This window comes from Plectropomus leopardus, chromosome 16 (assembly GCF_008729295.1).
Source record: "Plectropomus leopardus isolate mb chromosome 16, YSFRI_Pleo_2.0, whole genome shotgun sequence".
Taxonomy (NCBI): Eukaryota; Metazoa; Chordata; class Actinopteri; order Perciformes; family Serranidae; genus Plectropomus; species Plectropomus leopardus.
Window position 1 is genome coordinate 13909471 of NC_056478.1, and position 16434 is coordinate 13925904.

The 16434-nt window shown below is 40.0% G+C and overlaps 1 protein-coding gene across 5 annotated transcripts in view; it reads right to left on the minus strand.

Annotated features, from left to right (window-relative positions):
- utrn (utrophin) overlaps positions 1-16434 on the minus strand; it is a 239026-nt gene that overhangs the window by 181265 nt on the left and 41327 nt on the right. For all 5 annotated transcript variants that reach the window (XM_042503021.1, XM_042503022.1, XM_042503024.1 and 2 more), the window contains 19 exons: positions 16249-16428; positions 15316-15479; positions 15088-15211; positions 14896-14983; positions 13904-14148; positions 11793-11961; positions 10459-10586; positions 7793-7930; positions 7569-7682; positions 7208-7363; positions 6829-6999; positions 6462-6653; positions 5124-5258; positions 3219-3368; positions 2476-2637; positions 2045-2176; positions 1655-1828; positions 677-832; positions 389-559 (listed from right to left, as the gene is read on the minus strand). In XM_042503021.1, the coding sequence (XP_042358955.1) occupies positions 389-559; positions 677-832; positions 1655-1828; positions 2045-2176; positions 2476-2637; positions 3219-3368; positions 5124-5258; positions 6462-6653; positions 6829-6999; positions 7208-7363; positions 7569-7682; positions 7793-7930; positions 10459-10586; positions 11793-11961; positions 13904-14148; positions 14896-14983; positions 15088-15211; positions 15316-15479; positions 16249-16428 (2949 nt within the window). The remainder of the gene's footprint in view (positions 1-388; positions 560-676; positions 833-1654; positions 1829-2044; positions 2177-2475; positions 2638-3218; positions 3369-5123; positions 5259-6461; positions 6654-6828; positions 7000-7207; positions 7364-7568; positions 7683-7792; positions 7931-10458; positions 10587-11792; positions 11962-13903; positions 14149-14895; positions 14984-15087; positions 15212-15315; positions 15480-16248; positions 16429-16434) is intronic.

Sequence of the window (16434 nt, forward strand, 5' to 3'; positions counted from 1 at the left end):
AACATTTTAAAACTTAAAAAGAAATGTACATTTAAGAAACACGTATATTTGGACAACAAAAAAAGGACACTTAAAGAAACCTCATATATACTTTCCTGCACTGTAGAGGGAACCTGTGACTGTAAAATTCATAGTGTTTCAGTCTCAGGGAGAAACAAAAACATCTGCTTAGTTCTTAATCATTTTTTCCATTAACCAATCAGTGCTAAACAGTACCACTTTCATCCTTTTTTCATAATGCTGATACAGTTTATCTTTAGTGTTAGAAAGAGAGAGATTTCAGGAACATTTTACTGTCTCTCTGCTCCATCTGCTGGACAGCAGCAGAAGAGACACTTCCTCTCTCCTGCTGGAGAGATATGATGGAAAGGTTTGGATGGTTACTCACATTAGCCCATGCAATCTCAGCATCAATGTCAGCTGGCATGTCTCCACAGCTGTTCTTCTGCTGGAGCTCGGCCTCATTGGTGGTAAGCCACTCCTCCAGAGCTGCACTCTCCTTCTGGAACTTTTGGGATAGAGACAAAGCTTTTTCCAGGTCCTGCTTTCCCTCAGTAACCTGTGAAGAGAAGGGAAACAAACGTGTCTTTCACTGGTTTAAGAGATGCTGAATATCACTGATAGTCCAACATTAACTGCATTTAGAACCAGTAGAATTCATACAAAAATAAGTTACCTGTGCCCCCAGGTCATTGTAGAGCAGTTTGAGAGCTGTGAGCTGTTCGTCCATGGCTTTGGGGTTCTCTGTCTGCTGTTTCTGCACAATCTGTCGACCAGTCTTTATCACCGTCTCCACCTCCAGCTTCACCTCGCTCAGCAACTTATAAAGTTTCTATAATTTAAAAAAAAAAAAAAGAACTTGTAGTATCGGTGCCTAAATGTTGTCTGAACAGATACTTTTTAAAAAGTACATCTCAAAACATTAACAACTTTTTTTTTAGAAGCAAACGCATTTTTTAACTTGAAATTGGCAGTTTAAAGCATAGTTAAATATATAAACATGAATAAATACAAAACTCTATGAACAAATACATATAATAAATTCAAATAATAAATAAAACGTAACCCAACCACAAAAAAACAAGTAAAAGTTGCATTACTAATAACAGGGAAATATTTCAACTCAAGATCAATAACTGACTCCCAAAATCAGGAGACGCATTTCTCTACTATCGGCTCAGGAGCTGCTGAGATTCTCGGGTTTTGGTGAACTGTAGTAGTTATTCATTGACCAACAGCTGTTTGTAAATTGTAAAATTGTTGCACTGCTACGTTTAGCTTCATACTCTTTGCTCTGGTCCCAACAGCCTCACTGTCACACGTCAGGTCACATAGGCACGCTCTCTCTCTCTATGACCGCACACACACTCGGCACACTTCCTGGCACCAAAATGAGGGACTGAAATTTGCTTTTGGTTTGTTCTGGTAAGTACCCTTTGCATACTTATGAGTGAGAGTGAGAAACACTTTTTGTGTAGGATTCACATAACACACATAAAATAATACAACCTCTGTTGTTTTTTTTCATACTTATCCACACCTGGAACTGCCAAAAAAAAAAAGGAAAAATCATATTCAATATTATTCCATAGTGCATATGAACCCTGTCTTCGTGTTTGTGTTAAGGAGAGATTGACAAAGTTTTAGCTCTAACCATGCAACCACTGAGGTGGGACTGGATTTTTTCCGGGTCCACATCCCTGACATCCAGAACAGGCAGCTCAGCCTTGGCACCATCCAGGACCCTCTTACAGTCCAACATGCGCTGCTCAAAGTTTGCTGGCTTCTGGAACAGCTGGTACTTTGTGGAGATCTCTCTCAGTTTCCTCTGCAGTGGTTGAAGGGAGAGGTTAGTAAAGTTATAGATTTGCATCAAAACAAAGATAAAACACACAATTCTTCTTCTCTTCCCGTACTGCCATGATTTGGTATTTATACTATTAATTCTACTGTCGTGATTATGTAATGATGGTTGCAGCAGGAGAAACCAGTCTGACACGACTCCCTGCTGTTCCTGAAGTTCTCCAGTAGGAGTCAGTGTTACCTGTAGCTGGTCCAACATTGTCCCACCCCGGGCAGCTTTGCCATCAGTGGTGGGAGGAGGCAGGTTGGCCACATTTCTCTTCCTCATCTCTTCCACTGTCACCTCGTGGGCTGCGATCTCTGCCCCAATGGTCTGAAGGAAAAGTGGGAATGAACATATACACAATGAGTATATGTGCACTCATTCAGAAAGGCCCTAAGAACAAATATTTATTCTTTCATCACAAAAATAAACATTTATTTTAGTTTGTCAGGCCGCTGCTTAGTTTTCCAAAGAATCTGTAGATAGTCCGATGTGTCACTGTGTGAATAGTATATTGATATTATATATATTAATATTTTACTACAGTTACATGGGCCTCTAGTTGAATAGAGAGCCATTAGACAAGTGAGATAACTGAATGGAGTAAAAGCCATCAGGTGCAGGAGTACCTGTGCCTCCTGTGGGAGCTGGAAGGCGTCGACACGGTCAGTGAGGTAGGAGGTGAGCGTGTGGTCCAGCTGAGTCAGAGACTCCTGCAGTGTTTGGAGCGCCTGTTCGTTCTCCTTCAGAGTCTGCAGCTGCTGCTCGAGGCTGATCTGCCTGTTCACCGCCTGAAGGGGGCAAGGGGAGACAGACATCAAGTCATGGCTTTGAGTCTTTCATGGTTACAGCTGTCAATATTTTGATATTCTTGATTTAAGCAATGACACGGAAATTGATGTCCTAAATATTAAGATGGAAAAGACTAAATATACTGTACATCTAAATTTTTTTTTTTTCTGTGAGTGCACCAAATGCTTAGATGCTTGCAAATATAGCTGTGTATGAAATGCAAAATAATAAAATAAACTTTGTGATGTTATAATGTAGCATATCATGAAAATATAAATATTTATTAATTTTAATATCAATATGATACACATAAACATCTTTGATACTATTATTATAAATCTCAATATTTTAACCAGTGACAATTCTCTGTGTAGAGCCTCTGGATATGTTTGGGGTATATGACACAGTGTCATATTTACAAAGGATATAATCAAATAAAAAATTCTACAGTAAAAGAAAATGCATACATCTGAAATTACTGAAAAACAAAGAAATCTGTACAAAGCACAATTTTTTTTACAGTCACAAACAAACACACATGCATCCAACATTTGCTGACACACAAAGTCAAGGTCCTGACCTGGTGGTTGAGCTGCTCGTAACGGGAATTAAAGGCCTCTAGTTTTTCGCTAATGAGTTCGTCCAGTATGCCCCCGTCTATAAGCGTCTGACCCAGCTCTCTGATTTGCGTCCGGTTGTCCCCAGGGTGGCGAAGCGCACTCTCCAGAGACTGGTGGTGAATGGAGAGAGATTGAAAAAAGGCTAAATATATGAGCACAGAATCAGAAAAATAAAGCAAAAAGGGGAAGGAACGGATGTGTGCGCGAGGAAGTGCTAAAATAGAAGTCCTTTGATAAAAGCAGCAACAAAGATCAAGAAAGTTAAACCGCTTCACGGTTCTAAAAATTTGCCACAGAAACCAGAAAAGAAGAGCAAGAACGAAAAAAAAACATTGACCAAAGCTAGAAACCAAACTGTCAAGCAACAAAGAACACCAGGGGAAAAAAAAATAATTCCAGTAAATTAGTGAAAAGTGAAAGTGTGTCTGAAAGATTGAGAAACAACAAAATAGCTGAGCAAACAGATGGAGTGCAGATGCAGAAATTGCAATGTTAGGTGCGTCAGATGGAGGCAAACCTGAAAAAGATGATAAGTGAATGAGAAATGAGAGCGAAGTGAGAGAGGAGTTGGTTGAGTCATTGTTTACATGGGGTCATTAAATGTGCTTTTTCTTCCCGGAGGTAATGGACACAGATAGAGAGAGAGAGAGAGAGAGCGACATAGAGAGACAGAGAGAGAGAGAGAGAGAGAGAGAGAGAAAGAGAGAGGGAGGTTGGGGTGGGGGGCTGTTCTCCCTCCTGAGGGGTGAGTCTGATAACTAAACTGGGAGACTGGGAAGGGTGAAGGGTGAGAGAGGCGGTTTGGGACAAGGACAGAAAGGGAGAAAAAAATAAACAGTCAAAAACACATAAGGACAAAGAGGAGAAGGGAGAAACATTGTCTTCAAGGGTCTTCAATTTCCTTCATCACTATGCGATGTTACAGAAGCAGCACTGTGATTAAAGTGAGTTTGACAGTCACGCTGCAGGCGAGTCTACGGATATAGTAACAGAGTAAGTCAAAGTAGAAGAAATTTAGAAACCCAGGTCAAAGACAAGGAGGACATTAACATAGTTTGAATATTAAATTGATTGCTTGATTTATTAAATGTGCTATTTTTCCTACTAACGGTCTCGAGCTAGTGACCTTCATATACATCTCCATGCTGTTTAAATGCATGGAGATGAGTGAGGTGACCTCACCTTAGCTAACTAAATTTGTTGGTGTCTTTGCATGAAGCAGCAGCTTCTGTCATATATAATGTGAGTACAGGAATATAGAATGAAGGCCGTTCTAAACATATTCAAAGCTAATTAATTCATTTGTATATTTATGAAGTAACTCATTTCCATGATATGTGCCTGCAGCTATATAAGATTAGAATATGCATTTTCAAAAAGGGTATTCCAGAAGAAATCTAGTGGTTCAAATATAGTTGCATTTTCTATGTATGAACAATATGTGTAATTTTGCACATAAATATGTGAAATTGTGCAGATTTATATATGTTTTGTTTTGTTTTGTTTTGTTATAAAGCAAGATCCTCTTTGTTGAGCCATAAACAGCCCTGAAATTGCCACTACCAAACTTGCCAGACTCCATTTAAATAAACAGTAATTTTAGCATGAATGGAGTCAGCTTTTTTTTTTTTTACATCTAACTGGATGAATTAAGGGTTTATTTCAACCAAACCAGTGTTGGTGATTGATGGAAAAGTAAAAGATTGAAGCCTGTCTCGCTCAATACTAGACAAATTTCAAAAATTATTGTGTATTACATTAGTCACATTAGAAACCAAAACATGGAAAAATAAGGTCCAGGTTGAAGAATACCAAACTAACTCTTAGTATGTATTTACAGGGGGTGTGTGTGTTTGCATTTGTACCTCCAGAGCTTCATTGGTGGCCTCAGTGCTCTCTGGTAAGTTTTCAGTAGCTTGGACCTTCTCCTCCAATGTGTTGAGCCAAATCTGCTCCATATCCAGATACTGAAGCAACTCCATCCAACAGGACCAAACCTCCTACACAGTATATTACACACATAAACACATAGTCAGAAACATTTAAATACAGTTGAGCATAACCAGAGACACAAAATTAGACTACTACAAAGTATGCCCTCAATTACAATCTTAAAATGACAAAATGAAAAAAAAAAACACCTGGGGGTTTCATTCTATGTGAAACACTGTACTGTGGGGCATTTTTACATAAGTTTACTTAAATTAATTAGCAGTTCTGAAGACAAAAAGGAGATGATGACTAATGGACTCCAGGCAAAGAAGAGTATACATGAACATAAGCAAACCTCAGTGATGTGTCTGACCTTTACTCTGCAGTCTGGGGGATGATAATCAAAAGCAGTGCCCCAAACTATGACTTAACACTCACAGATTAGCTCTGATAACCAGAATCACCAGTGCCCTTTCAGCTTCTCTTGTTCTTCACATAAAAATTAACAAAAGCAAGCCCAAGAAATGACACATCGCATAAACCAACATGTCAGTCTAATACTGAACCAAGGGACTTTCAAGTTGACGGTTAAATTGGGCAATTCATGCGTAAAATTATGTTTTGTTGGGTTTTTTATGTGAACATGTGTCACAGAAGCTTTTTATAACAGAAAATACTTTAACCTTAAACTCAAAGCCAACTTAAAGGGACAGTTCACCAGACAGTTCAGTTTTTTTGACAAAAAATACAATACACTGTAGTGCTATTTATCAATTAAATTGTTTTGGTGCAAGTTTCTGAGTGTCGAAGTTATCAACCACAGAGATATCTACCTACTCTTCAAAATAATGAAACTAGATGGGACTAAGCTAATGTATTTGAAAAACTCAACAGCAATGTCTCTTTCTAGAAATCATGACCCACTTACTCAAGATGATTCACAAACCTTTTGTGAGTAGTTTCATGTAGGAACTATTTTCTTTCTACCGAACTACACCCACCAATTGTTTCACTGCGCAGAAGAAAGCGTGCATACTTTGGATTTTGGAGTGAACTGTCCCTTTAAATCCACTATTATTATGCACTTCTTGTTTTTCCAATAGTTTAAAATAATAAACCACAAATCTGTGGTGCAAGTATATTTCGACAAAAATGAAAGTATATGTGAGTATTATTTTATACTGAAGCCACTAGCCTTCGTTTGTCAGACAACAAATATTTTTATTCATAAACAAACCAACACAGAAGCACCTCACACCCACACACATTACCTCCAAAGTGTGACACTTGCTCTTGAAGCGGTCACAGAGCTTGTGGTAGTTGGCAAGTACCCCCTCCAGCTCTGAGGTCAGCTCCTGTGCGCTGCCTTCACCTGGGGGCGATGTTCTGGACACCAGCATGTTGATGCTGTCTTTCAGGATCTTCACCTTCACCTCCTTCTGGAGCACATCCTCTTTAGCCCTCTGTGAGAGAGATGAGAGGACAATGAGGACAGGAGCAGAGGAAGACAAACCCACACTTAAATAAAGCACAGTCAAAATCAATGTGTTTATCACAGAATCACCATTTTTCCTCAAGGTCCCCAAATGTTCAAATTTTAAGTGTTTCTATTAGGTTTATGCACGCCTCCACTCCCACCTTCATCTCCTCCAGCGATGCTTCCAGCTCCTCAGGACTCTTGTATTCAAAGTCCCTCATGAGAAACTCCTCATCCACCTGGGTCATCCACTCCTGCATTTCCGCCAAGTCCTTTCTCAAGTTCACCTGCCTCTCCCGACTCTCCGCCACACGCTCCTGATGTCTCAGCAGCTGGAGGAAAGCATATGACATAATGTTTGTGAGTGTAAGACTTTGTTCAACAGAGGATGACTTATCTGCCTGCTAGTGACACTAAAATGTAACTGTGATTATGTGAATGAATATACAGGCATACATACACACAACTTAAGAAGCCACATTTCTTTCATACATGAATTGCAGGACATGAAAGTACAGAATGACAAAAGTTTTTCCTCACCTGTTTGCTAAGAGAGTCCCATTTACTCCGGCACTCATCCAACTTATCCTGCCCCCACTTGGCCAGTCCCAGGACTGCAGCTGCCTGAATCGCGCTCACATTCTCTCCCATCTGCTTCAACGAACCTTCCACTGACTCCATCTCATTAACATACTCCTTTTTAGCAGACAGAAAGAAGGATAAATAATAATACTGTGCAAAGTGAAATCATCAGAAATAATCAATGCAGGTCAAACTCTAATTGTGAAATGACTGCAATCTTCACATAAACAACATAAAAAGTAATTTTTTAGGGATAAATTGTTAGGGTCTTCACCATCAGAATGTCAAAATGTTTTCATGTTTTGTTTTGTCCTCCAACCTTGCACTGGTTAAGCTCTTCCTGTAGACCCTCTTTGTCACTCAACCCCGTTGCATCACGAGACAATAGCTCCTGCACCGCGTCCAACCAACGTTCCACTTCCACCAAACGCACCTAACAAAAACATTAAACCAATGTATAGAAAAGTTAAGACAAAAAAATTCAAAGTGTATTTCTTTGTTACATTTGTAGGCTTCTTACATCACTGATTACAGCGACCCTACCTGATTGTCCTTCATGCTACCCAAGATGCACTGCAGTGTACCCAGCTCCTCACGGGCCCTGGATGAGAGCTGACTCCATCTTTGTTGTTCTGTGGGATCAGAGGCTTGCTGTGTTTGCTCAATCTCCAGACACAGGCCCTAAGGGGAACAAAAGTTCAGGCTTAATATGACACATTCAAGCTGTGTTTGTATACAAGTACTAGGCGATCACGGAAACTTTTAATGTCTTCAGTTAGTTTGTTATGCTGTAAAATTAACAATAACAATGTGTAACAATGATTGACCGAAGCTTCAGCATTGAAAAAGTTATGTAAATATTTGTAACTGAAGAAAAAAAGTCAGATGCAGCATCAAGGGCTCCATTAAGAGAGTTTGCAAAACCTGGAATCCATTAATAAACTTTGTGAATAGTCTACATGACCTGTAATCATACCTGTAGGTGGACTGTCCTATATATGCTAAAACACACTATCATGCATGTGTGTGTTCTGTCTGTTTTGGATGCTATTATGGGTTGGGTTTTCTGTTTCTTTGGTTAAATAAAGCATGCAGACGCATGTGCGCGAGCATGCGCGCGCACACACACATACACACACACACACACACACACACACACACACACACACACACACACACACACACACACACACACACACACACACAAAAAACAAAAAACATTTGTAGCGGTGAGGTCTATTTCGCATCCCAAGTTTTTCCAAGCTCCTTTATATTGTGCCCCACCCTGACCTTATATTATGGACCCCTTTAAATGTGATTTAATAATAACAACAATTTATTTTTGATAGAAATACACTGTGGCCTTTTTGTCAACAAACCAAATGATGTGTTCTTCACCAAAACGCATTCTGTATATCCTTGAGGTGGGCTAATATGGGAAAGATTTGTGTGTTTATGACCAAGCATTTCTATCACAAAAGGACACTAGATTGACTGCAGAGTTGTGCTGTGAGGGTTTAAACTACTGTGCACCAACAATGTGAAACATCTTGGATTAATTACCTTGAACAATGGTCTTTGGCAGACATTGATCATTGATCAATGTCAGTTTGGTTTTTGGGCAATTCCCGAGTTATTATGTGCCAAATCAAATATATTGAAGCTATCAAAAAAAACCTTGAGTTTCCCACTTGTAATTACAACTTGAATGTTGATGTGACTGCTACTTGAGTTGCAAACTGGTAATTACAATAACTCTGATAAGACAGGAATGGAGGCTGTCAGGCTGACTGACTGGTTGAGCGGCCCCACACTGAGCTGTTAGGAGCTCCATGCTGCATGCACGGGCACGCTGCCCAGAATGTGCCAAGTCCCCGCCCCTTCCCCAGCACCGTGCCCTATCTGCCACGATAACAAGAGCTCCGAACAAGCCACATTCCACTGAAGGATGGAGGAGGAGAGAAATACACACAGCAACACACACAAAACACAACAACACATACATCACAAAGCTACATACCAAAACTCACTCACACACACACACACACACACACACACAAACACACACACACACACACACACACAAATACACACACCCTTTTCCTCCTACAGAGGTTTGATACAGTGCAGAGGGAAGTAACTGGCTGATAAAGGGGCTTATTGTGTGCTGGACAAGAAAAACTGACAGCAGACAGAGATTAACACTCACTCTGATATACATACAAGCACATAGACAGACACAAACAAAGTGGCTGTTGAGAATGAAATCCATTTAGCTTCAAGGTCAGAGGGTACATGTTGCATCAGCTACAGGCTCCAGATAAACCACAACAATTCGAAATAACTACTGTGCAATTTTTACTCTTACAACACATGGATATGTAGATGAAAATAATCTTTATTACGATTTTTATTGTGGCAGTGTTTTAATCTGCAGTGATCCTGCCCTCTTAACCAGCAATATCTTATTTGGATTCAGGCCTTCAACACAAAGTTGCAGAGTCACAACCTAACACAAAATATGTAATTAAGTCAGAATTTCACAACAGTGTGGATTATAAAATCATATATGTAATTGCCAACTAGAAAAACAGAATAAGTGAATCTGTAAAAAGTATATTTGTTTGTTGCATCAATTTATAGGCTGAAAGTTCAAAAAAAATATTTGAGAAATAAGAATAATAGAAGATTGTATGACACAACCTAAAGTGGCACTTCAAAGCTAAACTAAAACCGTAAAATAAATAATATTATTCTTATACTATTTAACAATGACAACAATTCTAATGTAACTTCTAAACCTTACAATGCTCTTTCCTTTTAATTCAGATATACTGCGAGTATTTAATAGTAATTCAATAGTATTTTGACATACATTTAATATAAATTTCTTCTGTTCTACATGTCGTTTCTTAATATTTTCAATACTAGCTTTCATTTTCTTTTACTCTCACTAGGGTTATGTTATGCACCGACAAACCAAAGCAAATTCCTTGTATGTGAAAACCTAATTGGCAATAAACAAGACTCTGACTTTGATACTTTATGTTTCGTAAACTCCACCTGGGAGTTAATGTTTTGTTCCTGCATATCTGTCTGTAAGGTAGTTATCAGAATATTTACATATTTGCATGTAGTTTGTTGGAAAGCTGACTATTGTTTTCACAGAGAGCCATGACTTCATTTATTAAGATGGTGCTACGACTCACCTGTGCCCGCTCAACTGCCCCCTCAGCAGTAGGAATGTCCACTATTCTGTCTCTCAGAGTGGACAGTCTGGCCTCTAGACCCTCCACCTGGTTTGAAAGCATCTGGCTGGCCTTGAGATTGGCCAAAGCTGGAATAAGACAAGGACGAAGAAGGGGAGAAAACACAGAGTTTGAATTTAAGGTATCAAAATGTTTGCAACACATTTTAACCACAGGGGGGCAGTGAGCAGATTTGGGATTTCCCTCCAGTGTATGTGTGTTTTACGTGCTGCAAGAGGATCCCAGATGTTTGACAGCCTGTTTCTTATAGTAAGTTTAGCTGTGCTCCTCTAACCAACTTATGTATGTCAATCGAGCAAGATGATTTTAAAAATATACTATAAAATCCCAGCTGTCTAACCCAAATGCAAAGGTGATTAAATAATTACAAAAGTGCCCATTTTTGACTACTTCAACCTCATTTATATATGACGTTTATGTTTCTTTCTGTTCCTGCTCTTCTCCTCGACTGTCTCTTGTCTCCTCTCCTTCTCTGTCAGCGTTTTAATTACCAGGTGATTTAATGCTTACATAATCTGGCTGTGTTTATATATACAAAGAGCAGAGATGGACCGTAACTTGGAGAAAGCAGGGGGGGAACCAGAGAGAGGCCCCAGCGAGAGGCAACCTGCCCTCAAGCAGAAACAAAATGGTTTTCCTTGGCTTTCATCCAAATCCTCAGAGTCATAAAAGCCCATGAGGCACAGATACACACGCACACATACACACACACGCACCTTTGGTCAAGACCGTAGACGAGTCAAATCTCCCTTTACAGACTCCTTTTTGGCCGATAGGAGAGCATGTAAATTCAAGACGTAAAACGGTGACTGATTTTCAGGACTGCTCCAGGTCTAAGTCACGTCCTCAGGTGGAGATGGAGCTGGCACAGAGGGACGATCTTACGCTCAATCGCTCACGTACACACTCACGCGTCTGTGAGCTTTTGGAGGCCATATAAGGGCATCATCCATTACTTGTGGCTGGCCAAGGATTCATATAAAAAGCTGATGTCAAATTTACACAAGCCCTGTGGGACTGAGCTCTGCTGATCTTAGCTATCACTCTTGCAGTCTCCCTATAAACCTGAGAGCTTTGAGCCAAGAGCAAGCAGAGAGAATGGGTCTTTGTTTTAAGGAAGGCTTAAATATCCTGCACTGCAGCTCTGTGAAATAGGAAGATGCCTCAAGGCTGTCAAATCCCTTGAAAAGCATATGGTACTGTTAATACAGAGGAGTTTTGGAACAGGTTTCCTCTGCACTGGTTAAGCAAATCATTTTGATCAGCACAAGTACCTTTGTTGACCTCTTGCTCTCTGTTCTGTAGCCGCTGCAGTGTGGAGGCGTGATGAGCAGATACCACCACCACGTTGTCTTTCAGAGAAGGCATGGCTCCTAGTGACCCCACCTCTGCAGAAAGCTGCTCCAACCGTGGACTCGAGGCAGTGACCTGAACAAGTCGGGACTGAAGAGCATAAGAGAAAGACAAATTAATTCGTAAGTGGAGAATTGTTCAAGGACATTTCAGGGAAAATGTCTGTACATCCACACAGAAAGGGAAATGTTCTAAACTTGGCTCAATAAAAGTATATTCCCTTGACCTTAGTACAAGCCTATGGTTAGTGGTTTCCTTGAACATTACAATGACTTCTGTTTAATAATGATGCAGAATGATGAGACATGATGGAAAGTTTATGTTTCAGCAAATCATTTTGCTTGTATTTGATTTATTTTGTGCTAGAAAGCAAAGTCAGTGTCTTCTTGAAGTTACAGTTGGTAACTTTTGTGAAAGTTACTTTTTGTCATATTTGCTGAAACTGTCACCACATTTACAAAGTAGTAAATGTGACAGATAATCTGTGAAAAAAACATGTTGTCACTAGTGTAGTGATTCTAATGACATTGCTAGAATCTACTGGGCTTATGGAAAACAACCAATCAAAGTCGAGGAGTCACTAAGCAGTTATCAGTTATGCCAATCAATCCTTATCCAAAATTGTCAAACTGGGCAGCGCAGATCCTAGAATATAGATCAAGACTCTGTAACTGCATTGCCTAATTCACACCTAAAACGTTTTCAGAAACATATTTTAGCTCTGTGTTTTTGCCCGGTATTAGACAGAATTGTGAACTCATTACACGCCGTTTCAATTTTCAGGCTGACGTTGCATCTGCTCTTTTTATTTATTTTATTTTATCTATTTAACCTATATCTAACCATAACCTCTAACCCATTTCTGGAATGGATGCCTGAATCTGACATCAGTTCAAGTTCACACTGATGCATTACACCAACATACTGGTTTTGCTGAGGTTTTAAAAGGGAAGAAGAGCAAAGTAGAACAAAATATGATGTCAGGTGATAATTAGATGACATGTCAAATTGGAACAGCCTCCGTGGCAGCATCTATCTTGTCTGAAGCATTGCCATTGTTATTATTACTCCTAATTGGTTCTGGCACACCGCTTAACAACATTTGACTAGAGCATTAGTCCTGCCCATAGCTAATCAAATCCCCCCGCAGCGCTCATTTGGGGTATAATTTTATTTAACCAATATACCGCCGTTTCTTGTCAAAATGCCATAAGAATCAGTCAACTCAAACTTGTGGAGTGGAGTGGGCTGATTCAAAGGTCTGGACCCTGGCAAATTCTGTTGAGGTGTGAAATCAGAAAGTTTGTGGCCCAACCACCATGTAAAAAACAGTCATGCTGAAATCCCACCTCCCACAGGTAGTAGCAAACGTCCTTATTTACGGCTAAACAGCACACTATAATACGTTTCTGAAAACATTTGAGGTGAGAATTAGGCAAAGCAGTAACAGAATCTTGATTTATATTTGATGAGTGTGAGTGAGTGTTTTTTTTCAGATACTGTCTCATTTACTACTTTATATTTGTGACAATTTCATTCAATATGACTTAAAGTTGTTTTTATAAAAGTTACCAACTGTAGTTGAAACGAATGAATCATTTTTGTTTCTGCATAAAAATGAGGCAAACCTGCAGCACACATGGCAACAAAAAGTTAGTCTGGAGAGAAATTCACAGGTTACTGGATGGAGTTAACTTTTAAACTGACAGGGTTTACACTCACTGCTCAAAGTGAATTAGTCATGAAATTGAAAAATCTTAACTTCACACTTCAGGACACATCAGGAGGAGTTTTATCCATCTGACTCTGTACAACGTTCACTGACTTTGCAAGCATTTGAGACACTCTGTAACTTTGATACATCCCTTTTTGGCCCTCATGGTTGTTTTGATCTATGACCGCCTTCTTAAGTCTTTCATCTCTGCTGTGGAAGCTGAAATGTTTATAAAGTAACTGCAGCTGAATGCAAGAAGATTGATAAAAAGGGTCGGAGGTGAAATTCAGGATTTAAGTCGACGACGATGACTCTTACCTGACATTCTCCACTCAGTCTTCTGAGCTCGTCCTCCTTGCACTTTTCTACAGCTGAGGCCGCGTCCAGCCACCTGTCCTGTTCCTCAAAGGCTCGGTCCAAGTCCGCCAGCTCTGCAGACACAGCTTTGACCCGGCTTTGGGTGTGAACTCGCTCCCGGGCTGCCTGCAGCTCCCTTGCGCACACCTCCCACTCAGTTGGGATCAGGTCTATATCTGCCCTCACAGAGTCCACACACACTCCCTCTGCAGAAGACAGAAACACAAAGATTTGAAGACTTACTTCAAATGCACCTCACAAATAATTAAGTAGACTTTGAATGGATGTCTACATCATTTATTCAGAATGTGTCACAGCGTGTGTTGTGAGTTTTTGGTGTGAGCAAGGGACCCTAGCAAGAGTAAATACAAAAAATTGGGAAACAGACACTTCAGATGAGAGAACAGCAGATACAAGGGAATAAAATAAGTTAAGTTTAGTCAAAAGTTTGGTGTTTAACAAATCTAATCCAACTTAGTAGTGCCACTCCACTACCCCTCACTGCCTCCGGAATAGTGTAAACACATAAAAATCCTGAGTGCCTCTTCATTTCACTGAACAGTTATATGAAGTCAGCAACCCTGCGGGCTGACAGATTTTTACTATTCTGTCCACAAACAAACACACAAACACACACACACACACAGATTAGTGGCATATAAAACAATTTAAAAAACATAGGCTTGTAAATACCCAGAAAATACCAAGCAGCTGTGGAAAAGTAGTAAAATCTTATGAGACGAACACAATTTAACAGGGAAATGGAAGATTTTCTGTTACGGGCAGTAGTCACAAGCCACTGAGAAATGATAAATATGAATCTTTGAACACTTTAGTGGAATGTGTTTGACAAACTTGGGTGGATTTGTGTAAAATAATTGTTTGGTTTATAGGGTATTAAATGCAGGATTTCAATGTCAATGAGCAAGGACAACCTCCTGTTTCCTTCATACCTCTCTCCAGCTGGTCAATCAAGACTCGGCCCTCTTGGATCACTTGACTAACGGTGGCGTCCTTTGCTGTGAGATCCAACTCCAAACCCTGCAGTGATTAGTCAACCAATATTTGAGGTGTCATTTTTAAACATGTGCTCTAACTTTAAGTTGAAATTGTTTGTCTTTAAGCTGTATTATGTGCAAATTTACCTTAAGTTTCTCCTGCATGTCTGGTGTGTCAGGTGTAGTGTCAGGGTGTGTGGAGGCCAAAGCCTGAGCAGAGGCCTTCCATGTCTTAATCCAGCTCAAGAGGTCAGAGAGCTTATTTTCAAACCTGCAAAACACAATGTGAGCATTAGTAGGTATTTGTGCATCTTTTATTATTTCACTTTTCTGGCAAAGGAGATATAGTCTGTATATGTGTGTCCCAGTTCTTACAATCGTCTGACTTCTGCATCCGTCTCCACCAGTCGTTTCTTAGGGGGAGCAGGTGGGGCCAACTCCTGGTCACCGATCGATGCAACTTCAGTTACAGCAACCGTATCCACGACGACCTGTTCTTCCATCTGAGTCATCCCGGCGTCTGTCACAGCTTCCATTACCTTAGCAGCGAGTTAGTGCATCAGTGAGAATGGGACAGAAATAAACAACAGTCATAGAGTGATGACAAACAAGTAATTTGTTTTTTGTGAGTAACTATAGTTAACAATTTTTTTTTTTTTCAAGGAAGCTTTGTTGTATTTTGTCTTCTTCCAAAGGGATGTAGCTTCCCCAACACTAATCTTGTCATCACAGGTTATAGACTCTGTAGTTTAGAGCCTGTCATTGGCTGCCCATCTCATGAAGCATGTTACTGTTTAAAACAACAACATTTGAGCTAGCAACCTAAACACTAAAACATCTAATGTTTTCTGTGGCTTTTTGGTGGTTTGTTTTTGCAAGAATGTATCTCTTTTAGTCCTCACCAAAACAGGTTCCCTCCAGACATTATTCTGCAAAGGCACGGTCGTTGCATTCTGGGCTTAGCACTGCCAAAGATTACTGTGATTGGTTTAAAAAAATACAAACAACCAAGAGCATTTTTTCTCTTAAAGCAGATTCATGATGGTTCAGCCCAACCTTTCTTGAGCACTGACATTGACTGCTGCATGTTTATATTAATCTATATTCTGATGCCATGCTAGCTTTCTCGGAATAAGCAGCCGTGCACTTTGTGCATCAAATTGCCACAGTTAATATCCATGTATCTCTCTTATCTCAGGCGTGTTACTTACTGTGACATTTGTTAAGTGCAGTAAACAAGAGGAAGAAATCCCCTCTGAATAAACTCATATGCGAATAAAGGACACAAAAACACACACACACACACACCTGGAAGGAGCAGTCCTCTAGCTTTTGCACAAGGTTGTCCCATCTATGTGCCAGCTCCTCCGTGTCGGTCTCAATTTTGGCTCCCGCCTCGGGACTTCGCAGTAGCGATAAAACATCCTGTCCTGCATCAGACAGCTGGTCGAGAGTCCTCCTCTTCTTCTCCATGTCTTCCTTTAAAATCTACAG